Source organism: Chaetura pelagica, unplaced genomic scaffold (genome assembly GCF_000747805.2).
Source record: "Chaetura pelagica isolate M959 unplaced genomic scaffold, ChaPel_1.0 scaffold610, whole genome shotgun sequence".
In the NCBI taxonomy this organism is placed as follows: Eukaryota; Metazoa; Chordata; class Aves; order Apodiformes; family Apodidae; genus Chaetura; species Chaetura pelagica.
Genome location: NW_009951801.1, coordinates 168,917 through 181,867, shown reverse-complemented (window position 1 = coordinate 181,867; position 12,951 = coordinate 168,917). Strand labels below are relative to the sequence as shown.

The window sequence follows — 12,951 nt, the reverse complement described above, 5'->3', positions numbered from 1 at the left end:
TCCTGCTGAGGACCCCAGGGAGGAAAGAGGGAGGTTAAGGTTTTCCCTGAAAATGGTCCCCAGAGCAAAGATTTTACCTTGTCTTACCCCACAGCTGAGTTCAAATGCAGACCGGGGCAGTTCCAGTGCTCCACTGGGATCTGCACTAATCCAGCCTTCATTTGTGATGGAGACAATGACTGCCAGGACAACTCAGATGAAGCCAACTGTGGTACTTTCTCCATTTGTGCCGTTTCACTTCATCATTGCAGTAGAGCAGAGATGTAGCATGTCAGCTTTTGACCATCTTGCCCCCTTCCCAGATATCCACGTCTGTCTGCCCAGCCAGTTCAAATGCACCAACACCAACCGCTGCATCCCCGGCATTTTCCGCTGCAATGGTCAGGACAACTGCGGTGATGGCGAGGATGAGAAGGACTGCCGTAAGTGGGGAGCTGTTAAGCATGTTACTAACAGGAAGTGTGCATGGTAAAGGGGGTGAGGAGTTCAGTGCTGCATCAGACCCATGTCTTTGGGTATTGGCTTCTCTGCAGGCTGACTTTTGGGTGGTCCTGCCCCTGGGCATGGAGTTTTCTCCTTATCTGTGGTCTGCACAGAGCCTCTGTCCACTGTCATCCTGTTGGCCCTAGAGACACTTGTTTCCTAGTGGAAACAAAGTCCTTAAATCCCTCATAATTACAAGTTCAGTATTTGCTGTGGATTTGCACTCAGCCTATTGCACAGCTGAGGGATCTTGTGGCTTCTGTCCTGTCTCTCTGCAGCTGGTCAAGTCTCTTGGGGCCACCACAGGGCTCCACTCCCCTTCTCTCTTGTGCACCTGGTCACCAAGCACGACGAGACACTTATTGTGATTCCCAGAGCATCTGCAAGCCTCTCTGCTCTCTGGGGCAGTTTTTGTGGGGTGGTGGCGACCAGAACCCTGCTTGCCCAATGCCTCTCCTGACTCTGCTTCTCTCTCCTGCAGCGGAGGTGACTTGTGCCCCCAACCAGTTCCAATGTGCGATCACCAAGCGCTGCATCCCCCGCGTCTGGGTGTGTGACCGGGACAATGACTGTGTGGATGGCTCAGATGAACCTGCCAACTGCAGTAAGAAGCCTGCGCAGAGGGGGGGGTGGGTCTGGTCACACCGAAACCAGGAGCTTCCATTTGTTTGTCTTCCCTGTGGGATGGCAGGTCCCTGCTCAGTCCCTGCAAGTGTTGCAGTTGGCTCCAAGCTGCTGGCATAGGGGCTGTGTTCATCTGCCCTGCAGAGAAAGAAATGTGTGTGGCCAATGCTAACCCCACCTGCCCTCCTGTATCCATGTCATCTTGTTTCTTCCCACCAGCACAAATGACATGTGGTGTGGATGAGTTCCGGTGCAAGGACTCAGGCAGGTGCATCCCAGCGCGCTGGAAGTGCGACGGGGAGGATGATTGCGGGGACGGATCTGATGAGCCCAAGGAGGAATGCGGTGAGTAAGGCTGGGTCGGAGGGAGGCTGGCAGAGAGCAGCACTGCCCGCCTTGCTCTCTGGTGTGCCTATCCCTCCCCATATGCAGAAGCATTGCTGATGCCTTTTCCTGCCTCCTTCTCCCAGATGAACGCACCTGTGAGCCCTACCAGTTCCGCTGCAAGAACAACCGCTGCGTGCCGGGTCGCTGGCAGTGTGACTACGACAATGACTGTGGGGACAACTCGGATGAAGAGAGCTGCAGTATGTGCTGCCTTTGAGCCTTTGCTATCCCGGGTGCCGGCTGCGCTGGAGAGGGGAGTGGTCCAGGTCCCTCCAGTCCCTCTGCCTGCCTATGGTCCCAGCTATGGGGGAGCATCAGGCTGGCTGGGGCTAAGGGCCAGGAAGTGCAGGGAGCCCCTGGACAGAAAGCACCTGACTCCAGGGTTCTGGTCAGCCTGGTCCCACAGCCAGGGCTTAGCTGCTGGCTGTCCTGAGGAGAGGCCCTCACTGGGACAGGTAAAAGGGAGGAGGTGACCACAACACCCTCCCCAGCAGGCCATTGCCCTGTGCTTTAGCCCCAGCCTGGCAGACAGCACCCTATGAAATGGTTTGGCCTGGGAAGTTGATGGGGACACACTGAGACTCTGGGATGGGAGCTGTGACACCACCTGAACCCAGGTCACAAACCTGGACCTGGACCAGTGTGTGGGAAGGCAGCTGCTCACTAGAAGCCATGGCAGACAGTCAAATTGCTGCCCCTTAATGAGTTACCACATGTTAATGGAGCTGTGCCAGCACTCGCCCTGCTCAGTTGCTGAGGATTGTGACTGTGTGGTGGATGAGACAGTTCTTGGGGCTCTGCTGTGGGCAGGAGCTGGTCTTATCCCTCCAGAGCTGCCCATGGGATAGCACCAGGGCCTGGGCAGCCAGCTGCAGTGGCCTGGGCAGAGCCAGACCCTCCTCCCAGTACCCACCCCAGGTCCCTCTGTCTCCCTGCAGCTCTCTAGGGTGCAACTTTTTTTGTCTTTTCTGTTGATTTCATGTTGTGTTTTTGAGTTTGTGCCATTTCACTTCATCTTACGTTTTTCTCCATTTTCACACTGTCGTTATGGGGCACACAGAGGTAGGTTCCTGCCAAAATCTTTTAATGCCATGTACAGTCTTTCTAAAGTAAATGAAGACAATAAATTCTAGGTGAGGGCAGAAGGGTTGGGACTGGACAACCCAGGCAGATTTACTGAGCATCAGCACGAGCACCTCCCTCCTCTGGAGCCACAGTCAGGGAGCGTCTGACCCTGCTGCCTCCACTACCAGGGCCTGTGCATGGCTCATACTTGGCTCCAAAATCTGTCCCCGCCTTGACCCTTCCTGCTCCATCTGGGCACCCCCTGCCCCTCTTTCCCCTACAGTCCTGTCAGCTTCCGCACTGTGGCTAGAGGGACTGCCTGCCCTGACATTTCTGACACCAGGGGCGATGAGGAGGGGAGGGATCCCGAGAGCTGTCCTGGGTGGGTGGGCAGATGAGTTGGGCACCACTGATGTATTGAGCTGCAAGGGGGAGTCCATCCCCATGCCCTGTGAGGGTACATGGGTGTGCCAGCTCTGCCAGACCTGGCCAGGGCACCACTGCCTTCCTCGTGCCTGTAGCTGCTAGTGGGACAGCAGGAGCTGTGGAACTAGTGCTGCCTTCGGTGGAGAATGCCTTGGGGACACGTGCAGCTGGGAAGCTGCCAGGAGCAACTCTGTATTGCCATAATACCCTCAAAAACCCCAGTTCCCCACAGGGAGCTGGTAGCCCTGGATGGGAAGGGAGCTGGAAGGTGGTATCAGCCATGCCTCTCTAGTAGTTCCCCTGGCTCTGCTTGCACCCCACCCTGTTCCCAGTGTCACTAGACATGTGTCTGTGTCAGTCTGTGACCCCTAAGCTGTTGGCCAGGGACAGCTTCTGCCCTTGCAGCCCTGGCTGCAGCCCATTCTCAGGGTGACACCCCATCTTCTCTGTCCCCAGCACCCCGGCCCTGCTCGGAGAGTGAGTTCTCGTGTGCCAACGGCCGCTGCATCGCTGGCAGGTGGAAGTGCGATGGGGACCACGACTGTGCAGATGGCTCTGATGAGGTGAGGTACCAAGAGCTGGGGCTCCCTGCCAGCACCAACCCTGCACGTCCCAGTCTTCCGGTGATCCCGGTCCCTGCTGCCAAGGGAGGGCTGAGAGCCTGGTCCAGCAGCAGTCACAGGACAGGAGGCTGCCACAGTTGGGTCTGTCCCTCCTGACCACTGTCTCTTGCCCTTCCCTTGCAGAAAGACTGCACACCGCGCTGTGAATTCGACCAGTTCCAGTGCAAGAATGGACACTGCATCCCCATGCGCTGGCGTTGCGACGCTGATGCAGACTGCATGGACGGCACTGATGAGGAGAACTGTGGCACTGGTGGTAATGTGGCTCCCTCCAGGCTTGTTGCCTTCCCCCCCATCCTCTTGTCTCCTGTGTCCCTGCTGTGCATAGGTCAGCAGTGCTCCGCCCAGCCCTGAAGTGTGCACAGACATGTATCCGAGCCCTGGAGAGCCACCAGCTATGCTGGAAATTGGGAGCTGTGGCCCACACTGGTCTTCTAGCAGTGAGGCAGCACTGGCTGATGTGTCTTCTCCTGCCTTATGCTGTTGCAGTTCGCACATGCCCTCTGGATGAGTTCCAGTGCAACAACACGCTGTGCAAACCCCTGGCCTGGAAGTGCGATGGGGAGGACGACTGCGGGGATAACTCGGATGAAAACCCTGAGGAGTGCTGTGAGTGACACCACGTTGGCCTTCCCACTCATGGTCCGGCCCCTGCCTGGCCCATGTCTGCTGCAGGGCCAGCAGCCTGCCCAGGGCACCCGCACGCTGGGGAGGGGTGACAGTCCTGGCACTTGGGCTCTGCTGTGGGTACCCAGGGGGCTATGGGCACCTCTGGCAGCTCCATACATACCCTTCTAGATGGGTCCTCCTGGGGGTGGCCAATGGGGCCAAGGGGGCAGGATGTGACTGGTCAAGAGAGGGGAGATGCAGAGGCGCTGAGCTGGGCCCACACTGGTCTTCTAGCAGTGAGGCAGCACTGGCTGATGTGTCTTCTCCTGCCTTATGCTGTTGCAGTTCGCACATGCCCTCTGGATGAGTTCCAGTGCAACAACACGCTGTGCAAACCCCTGGCCTGGAAGTGCGATGGGGAGGACGACTGCGGGGATAACTCGGATGAAAACCCTGAGGAGTGCTGTGAGTGACACCACGTTGGCCTTCCCACTCATGGTCCGGCCCCTGCCTGGCCCATGTCTGCTGCAGGGCCAGCAGCCTGACCAGGGCACCCGCACGCTGGGGAGGGGTGACAGTCCTGGCACTTGGGCTCTGCTGTGGGTACCCAGGGGGCTATGGGCACCTCTGGCAGCTCCATACATACCCTTCTAGATGGGTCCTCCTGGGGGTGGCCAATGGGGCCAAGGGGGCAGGATGTGACTGGTCAAGAGAGCGGAGTTGCAGAGGCGCTGAGCTGGGCATGGGGCTGGCAGTGGGGTGGGGTCGCAGGGACTGAGGGGGGCAGGGGGCTGGGTGAGAAGAGGGCTGACCCTCCTGCAGTTGGCCCAGCCACCGGGCGATTGTTTTTGCTTCAGTCTCTTTGCTTTAGTCTCCGGAGCCCGCTCGCCCTCGTGGGACAGGCCTCCCTGGAGAGCGGGCAGAGGCTGAGCAGCAGCTCGTGGCAAGAGTTACAGCCTGGCTATGGCGTCTCCTTTCACCGTCACCATTTGTTTCTGTTTGCTGGTGCAGTGAAATTCCAGTGTCCTCCCAACAGACCGTTCCGCTGCAAGAACGACCGGGTATGTCTGTGGATCGGTCGACAGTGTGACGGCATTGACAACTGTGGAGACAACACGGATGAGAAGGACTGTGGTGAGTGGGGCTGCCCGTGGGCATTGCTGTGTGCCTGGCCAGGGCAGGGCCATGGGTCACTGCTGCCCTTAGGCTGGTCCTTGCAGAGCCCTGGGTTTAGCCCAGAAGTTGGGGTTTGCTTTGCCCACTCCTCCTTCCCAAAACGGGGTCGTAGCAGGCAGTCGGTGGGCACATGCAGCCTGGGTCTGGTCCCTTCCTGTGCCATTCACACCCTGGAGCTCCTGGGGCCTGGGTGCCTGGGGACTCAAGACTGTAACAGCCGCTGCCCATGCTCCCACAGAGTCACCCACAGCCAAGCCCAAGAGCTGCAGCCAGGACAAGAATGAGTTCCTCTGTGAGAACAAGAAGTGCATCAGTGCCAACCTCCGCTGCAACTTCTTTGATGACTGTGGAGATGGCTCCGATGAGGAGTCCTGCTCCCATGGTGGGTGGGGAGCTGGGGTCTTGAGGGGTTGAGGGCAAGCACTGGGGAAGCTGCCAAGGCACAGGTGCTGACTGCATGTCCCACCCCAGACCACAAGTCGTATGACTGCAAGACCAACACCACGATGTGTGGAGACGAGGCCCAGTGCATTCAGTCACAGTCCACCACATACTGCTCATGTCGCAGAGGCTTCCAGAAGCTGCCAGACAGGAATTCCTGCCAAGGTACATTCTGCTGCTGCTGAGAGGGCTTGGGATTGGACTGTTGGCTTTACAGTTCTTTTTGCCAGTAAGATGTGTGTGCCCATGGAGTGGCTGGGTTATCAGAAATTGTGTCCTTGGGGCACAGACGTGGGGAATGAGGAGAGATGGGGTCTCCAAGCCCTAGTGTGGAGCAGCCTCTTGAGAGGGCCTGGACCTGTTCATGTGCCTCAGCACACCCTCCTGGTCTTCCCCTGACTTCCATCTCCTGCTCCCCAGACATCAACGAGTGTCTGCGCTTTGGGACCTGCTCCCAGCTCTGCAACAATACCAAGGGCTCCCACGTCTGCAGCTGTGCCAAGAACTTCATGAAGACAGACAATATGTGCAAGGCGGAAGGTCAGGAGGGAATAGAAGTGGCACAGAATCTGTGTGCCTGTGCTGCCCTGCAGGACCCAGTGCTCTTCTCTCACTGCTCCTTCTCCCCCTGCACCTCTGCCCACCCTTACTCTGCCCGTGCCATCAATCTGTCCTTCCTTGAAACAGCAAACCCAAAGGGTGTGCTGAGCTCCCAGTGGCCCCGCTCTGTGCCCCACTGTGGATTCTCAGCCCACACCAACAGCTCCTCCTCTGCAGGCTCAGAGCACCAAATCCTGTACATTGCGGACGACAACAAGATCCGGAGCATGTACCCCTTCAACCCCAACTCAGCCTATGAGCCGGCCTTCCAGGGCGACGAGAACGTGCGCATCGATGCCATGGACATCTACGTCAAGGGCAACAAGATCTACTGGACAAACTGGCACACAGGCAGGATCTCATACCGGGAGCTGCCTGCCTCTTCTGCTGCCTCCACCGCCTCCAACCGCAACCGGCGCCAGATCGACGGTGGTGTCACCCACCTGAATGTGAGATCTGCCAGGGGCACGGCAGGAGGCACTGAGGCTGAGCTGCCAGCATCCTCTGTCCTCACCTCTCCCCCCTTTCTGCCCTTCACAGATCTCAGGGCTGAAGATGCCACGGGGAATTGCCATCGACTGGGTTGCTGGGAACATCTACTGGACAGACTCAGGGCGGGATGTTATTGAGGTGGCACAGATGAAAGGCGAGAATCGCAAGACACTGATCTCAGGCATGATTGATGAGCCTCATGCCATCGTAGTCGACCCACTTAGAGGGTGAGAGATGCAAGCCCTTTCTCCCTTCCCTCTGCCCAGCCTGCACCCAGGCTTCTCTCTCCAACAAGCTCATCCATGGTGGAAGCTCCCTGTCCCCCAGCATCACCCTCTGCATCAGCTCACATTGCTGTGCCTTGGAGTCAGCTGGCTCATTGGTGTCACATCAGTGACTCTGGGACTCTGGGGAGACCGTGGGAGGCTTTCCCCACCAATGGGGCATTGGTCTGTCCTGCTCTTCCCCTCCCTGCTCTCCTATGGGAATGACCTGCCTGTGTCCTTTACAGGACTATGTACTGGTCAGACTGGGGCAATCACCCCAAGATTGAGACGGCTGCTATGGATGGGACATTGCGTGAGACCCTGGTGCAGGACAACATCCAGTGGCCAACAGGTGAACAAAGATTGGTACCAGGAGGGACATGAGGAGTGGTAAAAGCCTTGACAGGAGGATGTCTCCCCTTGTGTTGGGGTGGTTTGACTCCAAGCCCTGTGGCAGGAGTGTGTAGGGGCAACAAGGGAGCTGCTCTACTGGTCACTTGGTCAGGAGGGGTTGGGGGTGGTCAGGAGGCCTATACCTCACGGGGGAGGGGGGTGTGTGTCCCCTCAGGCCTGGCCGTGGACTACCACAATGAGCGGCTGTACTGGGCCGACGCCAAGCTCTCCGTCATCGGCAGCATCCGGCTCAATGGCACTGACCCAGTTGTGGCCATTGACAACAAGAAGGGTAAGCAGTGCCCAAGACCCAACAGAGCAGCAGGGAGGAAAGGGACCTGCCAGGGGACAGTGTCCCTGGTGTGGGGTCCCAGCACTGCCCAGCTCCCAGCTCTCCAGGGCTCCTGGCCTGGGTCGTGCTGCAGAACAGACCCCAGCCCTGAGGCAACGATGCTCAGCAGACAGCAGCAAGGGCGGGTTTTCCTCATTAAATGCTGTGCTGGTACTGCTGTCTCCCCAGCACTGTGCCTCTTGTAGTGGGAGGCCCTAGCCTCAAATCTGTCTAAAATTCCTGATAAGCTCTGCCCAAGGTAGCGAGCAGCTGCCATGTCTCCTCTGCCTGCACATGTCCCTTCTGCACTTCCCCAGGGCTGAGCCATCCTTTCAGCATTGACATCTTTGAGGACTACATCTATGGTGTCACCTACATCAACAACCGCATCTTCAAGATCCACAAGTTTGGGCACAAGGCTGTCACCAACCTAACATCTGGCCTCAACCATGCCACCGATGTTGTGCTCTACCACCAGTACAAGCAACCAGAAGGTGTGTGCTGGGCCTGGGACCCTTGGCCTGCTTTGGAGTGGGAGGGAGGTGCCTGGGTTGCTGTTGTGGGGTGCCAGAGGGTAAGGGGAACACTGGCAAAACTTGGGGCAAGAGGGAACACCCAAAGTGGGGGGCTTCAGATGGGAAGAGCAGGGGGGGTTAGTGGGAAGAGGAAAGAACTGGGGGGAGCCAGCTGTGATTGCGAGCTGTCATATGGCAACCCCAGGGCATCAGGGGACTGGCACAGGGCTTGGGCAGCTGTAGGGTCCTGGGAGATGCCCTAAAGCTGTTGAGAAGTCATTGTTCACTAGGAGGCCTGTGGGTCACCCCATCATCCTCACCCTGTATTGTCCCCTCCCCTCTGGCAGTGACCAACCCATGTGACCGCAAGAAGTGTGAGTGGCTCTGCCTCCTCAGTCCCAGCGGCCCCGTCTGCACCTGCCCCAATGGCAAGCGCCTGGACAACGGCACCTGCGTGGTTGTTCCCTCGCCCACCATCTCCCCTGTTGGTAGGTGATCTGGAGGAGGAAGAGGAGAGGGCTTCTTCCTGGCATGGTCCCGCTCACCTCCATCCCTCCCTCCCTCCCAGTGCCCACCACCGACACCTGCGACCTTGTCTGCCTGAACGGCGGCAGCTGCTTCCTCAACGCCCGCAAACAGGCCAAGTGTCGCTGCCAGCCACGCTACAATGGGGAGAAGTGCCAGATTGACCAGTGCTCACACTATTGCCAGAACGGGGGCACCTGCGCTGCCTCCCCGTCAGGTGAGGCTGCTGGGGTCGGGGCTGGTCCTGGGCAGACAGATCAACAGATGGGGAGCACACTAATGGCTCTTTTTCTCAGGCATGCCGACCTGCCGCTGCCCCACCGGCTTCACGGGACCCCGGTGTGGCCAGCAAGTGTGCACTGACTACTGCCGGGACAACGGTGCACCGTCAACCAGGGCAACCAGCCCAACTGCCGCTGCCTGCCTACCTTCATCGGGGACCGCTGCCAGTACCGTGAGTGCTGCCTGCTCGGGGTGAGGGTGGCTGAGGATGGTGCCTGGGAGGTCAGACTGCTGGATCTGCTCTTGTGGGGGATGTTCTCTGGGGACCCAGGGTGGTGCGGTGCTCCATGGGGGACCAGAGATACAAACAGCCCTCTGGAGGAGCCAGTGGTCTGAGGGGCCAGTGTGGGGTTGCCCACCCTGACCCTACCATCTCCTGCAGGGCAGTGCTTCGACTACTGTAAGAACGAGGGTGTCTGCCAGATGACAGACAGTGGCATCAAACACTGCCGCTGCCCTCCGCAGTTTGCGGGCTCCCAGTGCCAGGATGACAAATGCTCCCGGTGCCAGAAGGGCGAGTGCAGCATCAACAAGCAGACCGGAGAAGTATCCTGCATGTAGGTGGCAGGGATGTGGAACTCAAGGGAGGAAGAGGGGGTGGTGGGCACAAGGACCTAAGTAAAAGCTGGGAACTGGCCACAGCTGAGAGATGCTGGGTCAGTAATTCAGGGAAGCTCAGAAATGTGGGAGACCTCAGGGCCCAGAGAGGAGGTGGTGGGGGTGTCTTTCCCTCAAGCCCATCCTGATGTCTCAGCAGTTGTGGGGATGGCACAGCTGTGAACTGTGCCAGAGAGATGAGTTAATGGGGGGACACAGAGCAGGCCATGGGTACATGTGTGCCTGATCCTCTCTTCCCTGCAGCTGCCCAGGTGGCAAGATAGCACCCAGCTGCCTGACCTGCGACAATTACTGCCTGCATGGTGGTACCTGCTCCATCAGTGACAAGACACAGCTGCCCGAGTGCCTGTAAGCTGGGCTGAGGGCTGGGGGGGCAGTGGGGGCCTACATATGGGCTATTTGCCCCACCAGGCAGAAGGAGCACAGACCCTGATCTGTGCCCCTTCCCGCTGACCCTCAGGTCTGTGCCTCACCTCTCATTTCTCCTCCCCGCATGCTCTTCTGCCCCCTCTAACCCTGGTGCTCTCCCTGCGCTCTCAGGTGCCCAGTGGGGATGACAGGGACACACTGTGAGAACTTCACTGTCAGTGAGCAGCAGAGCAACCGTACGTATGGGGTAGTCTTGCCCGAGGGGCATTGCTGGGCCTGACACCAAACCAGAAGGGTGAAGCCAGGGCTGCCTGGTGCCCCTGAGCAGCCCCTGAACCCTGTTACTCGGTGGAGAGGGGACAGGTCCAGCCTGAGCTGTGGGACCCACCACTGCCCAGGGCTCGAGGCATGTAGGCATTGGCCCATGTGCACACTGTCACTGTACCTGTACCTCTCCTCCCACAGGAACCGCCTCCATTGTCATCCCCATCCTGCTGCTGCTGATCCTTCTCACCGTTGTGGCTTTTGTCTGGTACAAGTGGAGGATTAAAGGGTGAGTCCAGGCCATTGGAGTCCAGGAAGGAGTGTTACCCAGCCAGGACAGAAACTCTCCTTGCAGGCCTTGAAAGTCTTGATTATGCAGAACAAACAAGCAGGACCACTGGTGGGTTGGGGGCCCCGTTCACTGCACCCCATGTTGCTGGCACTGACGCTCCATCTCGCACCCTCTACAGCGCCAAGGGCTTTCAGCACCAGCGGATGACAAACGGTGCCATGAATGTGGAGATAGGGAACCCCACCTACAAAATGTACGAGGGGGAGCCTGACGATGATGTGGGGGAGCTGCTGGATGCGGACTTTGCCCTGGACCCTGACAAGGTGAGGAGGGGGGCCTCTGTGGCACAGAAGGGATATCAGCTGCTCGGGGTTCCATCCCGAAGTGGGGATGCAGGGGAGGTATATGCTGAAGTGGGGGGTAAGTTGCTGCAGCAGTTTTGGGGCTCCCTGGGGGCTGCTTTCTGCCCAGAGGAGCCCCCTCTGAGGGGTCATGAAGGCTTTGGGGTCAGAGGCTGGGGGGACAGATGGCCGCAGCCGTAGGGTCAGTGGTGCTGTGCCTGAAGGAGGTTGTGCCTGATGCAGGCTCTTGCTAAGGCACCCCAGGGCAAGGGACTGCTCTGTGGACCACTCTTCTGGGGAGGCAGATAGCCATGCCTCCTCCCACCTGCTCCCTCCTCTCCACAGCCCACCAACTTCACCAACCCCGTTTACGCCACGCTGTACATGGGTGCCCACAACAGCCGCAACTCGCTGGCTAGCACGGACGAGAAGCGGGAGCTGCTGTCACGGGGCGCAGATGATGACCTGGCAGACCCTCTGGCATAGGGGCAGGACAGGGGCAAAGGGCTCCTGGGCCAGGATGCCTAGGTCTGGCACAGACACCCATTGCAGGAGGCAGGCAGGGGCCGGGGGAGCCAAGATCCACTGTATAAATGTACAAATGAAGGATTATTACTTTTTTATGTGAGCAGTATTATTACCTGTATATTTCCCGGTACCAGGCCTTGGTGCCTCTCATTGCCAGATACGGCTTTGGTTTACTTTAAATCTCTACATCGGGCCCCTCTCCCTTCCTCTGCCACCCATGGGACAAGCTAGCAATTTGGAGCAGGGACAGTGCCCGGGTCAGTGTGCCAGAATGAACTTGCTGGGGCTGCTGCATCTGGGGCTGACAGGAGACACAGGGTTACTGGTTGGGGGGGGCGGGAGGGGGCAGGCATGAGGGAGGCAGAGTAGGGGCCGCATGTTCCCCAGCTCTCAGCTCTCTACCCTCCTGGCTCATGCAGTTCCTGTCTCCAGGGCCCCTGTTTCCTTGCCCCCAAATCTGCAGCTCCCTAGGTCCCCTCTTCTGCAACTTGGCCTCTGCAAATCTCCCTTGGTTCTCCTTTCCTCTCCCTGCCCACCTTTTTCCCCACTTATCTCCTCTCTTCCTCCTTGCTGTTCTTGGCTCTGCCCGACTGTTACAGGGAAAAGGGATGAAGACCCCCACTGCTGCTCTTGCAGTGCAGAGGGTCCCCATCCCTGGCAGGCCCAGCCCTGCGGCCCCACGCTCCGGCTTGCCGCCTGCACCTCGCCCACTCTCCAACATGCACATTTTTAAACAGGAAAAAAACACAACAAAAAAACCCAAAAAACAAAAACATGGAAATGACCTAGCTTTTATAGTAGAAATAAATAAACGCATGTGGGGGGGAGGGCAAAGGGCGACCCCATCCTTTTATTGGGGGAAATGTTTTAATAATTTTTGCTGGATTACTTTACAACTAAACAAAACAGATATTGTTATAAATAAAATTTTTAAAAACTGAAGTGCAGGCTGCTGGTTGGTGGGAAGACGTGTGGGGGAGGCAGGGGAAGCCAGGCCTCAGGTCACCAGGTACCGTGGCACCGACCCCCTTGAAGCCCCACGCGTGGTTTAAGGCAGGAGGATCCCACCGGGGCCATCGCCTTGTCCGGTGCTGCTGCGTATGTGCTCGGGGTGATGCACGCGCGTGTGTGTGACTGCTCCCTGACTGCCTCCCGGGACCCCCTGCTGTGGCTCCGCGTGGAAGAGGGGCCGGCGGCTCAGGTGCCCCCTCCTTCCCCTGCGCTGCAGGGCGCCAAAACACCCAACGGCCCCGGGCACCGAGCGTGGAGAACCCGGCACGGAGCACCGGCCCCGGGCACCA

General features: G+C 58.5%; 2 protein-coding genes across 2 annotated transcripts in view; both read left to right on the top strand.

Moving 5' to 3' along the window:
• LRP1 (low density lipoprotein receptor-related protein 1) overlaps window positions 1-11,608 on the top strand; it is an 88,992-nt gene extending 77,384 nt beyond the window's left edge. Inside the window, 27 exon segments of the mRNA XM_010007617.1 lie at window positions 95-211; window positions 303-422; window positions 965-1,087; window positions 1,327-1,452; window positions 1,578-1,694; window positions 3,442-3,548; window positions 3,732-3,864; window positions 4,098-4,217; window positions 5,229-5,351; window positions 5,632-5,775; window positions 5,865-5,999; window positions 6,255-6,374; window positions 6,612-6,883; window positions 6,975-7,153; window positions 7,438-7,544; window positions 7,761-7,877; window positions 8,234-8,410; window positions 8,779-8,919; window positions 9,000-9,173; window positions 9,253-9,333; window positions 9,336-9,410; window positions 9,621-9,795; window positions 10,100-10,204; window positions 10,397-10,461; window positions 10,691-10,778; window positions 10,960-11,104; window positions 11,468-11,608. Coding sequence (XP_010005919.1) covers window positions 95-211; window positions 303-422; window positions 965-1,087; window positions 1,327-1,452; window positions 1,578-1,694; window positions 3,442-3,548; window positions 3,732-3,864; window positions 4,098-4,217; window positions 5,229-5,351; window positions 5,632-5,775; window positions 5,865-5,999; window positions 6,255-6,374; window positions 6,612-6,883; window positions 6,975-7,153; window positions 7,438-7,544; window positions 7,761-7,877; window positions 8,234-8,410; window positions 8,779-8,919; window positions 9,000-9,173; window positions 9,253-9,333; window positions 9,336-9,410; window positions 9,621-9,795; window positions 10,100-10,204; window positions 10,397-10,461; window positions 10,691-10,778; window positions 10,960-11,104; window positions 11,468-11,608 — 3,527 coding nt within the window.
• A 1,156-nt stretch (window positions 11,609-12,764) lies between these two features.
• Window positions 12,765-12,951, top strand: part of NXPH4 (neurexophilin 4) — a 16,464-nt gene continuing 16,277 nt past the window's right edge. Inside the window, exon 1 of the mRNA XM_010007606.1 lies at window positions 12,765-12,851. Coding sequence (XP_010005908.1) covers window positions 12,765-12,851 — 87 coding nt within the window. The remainder of the gene's footprint in view (window positions 12,852-12,951) is intronic.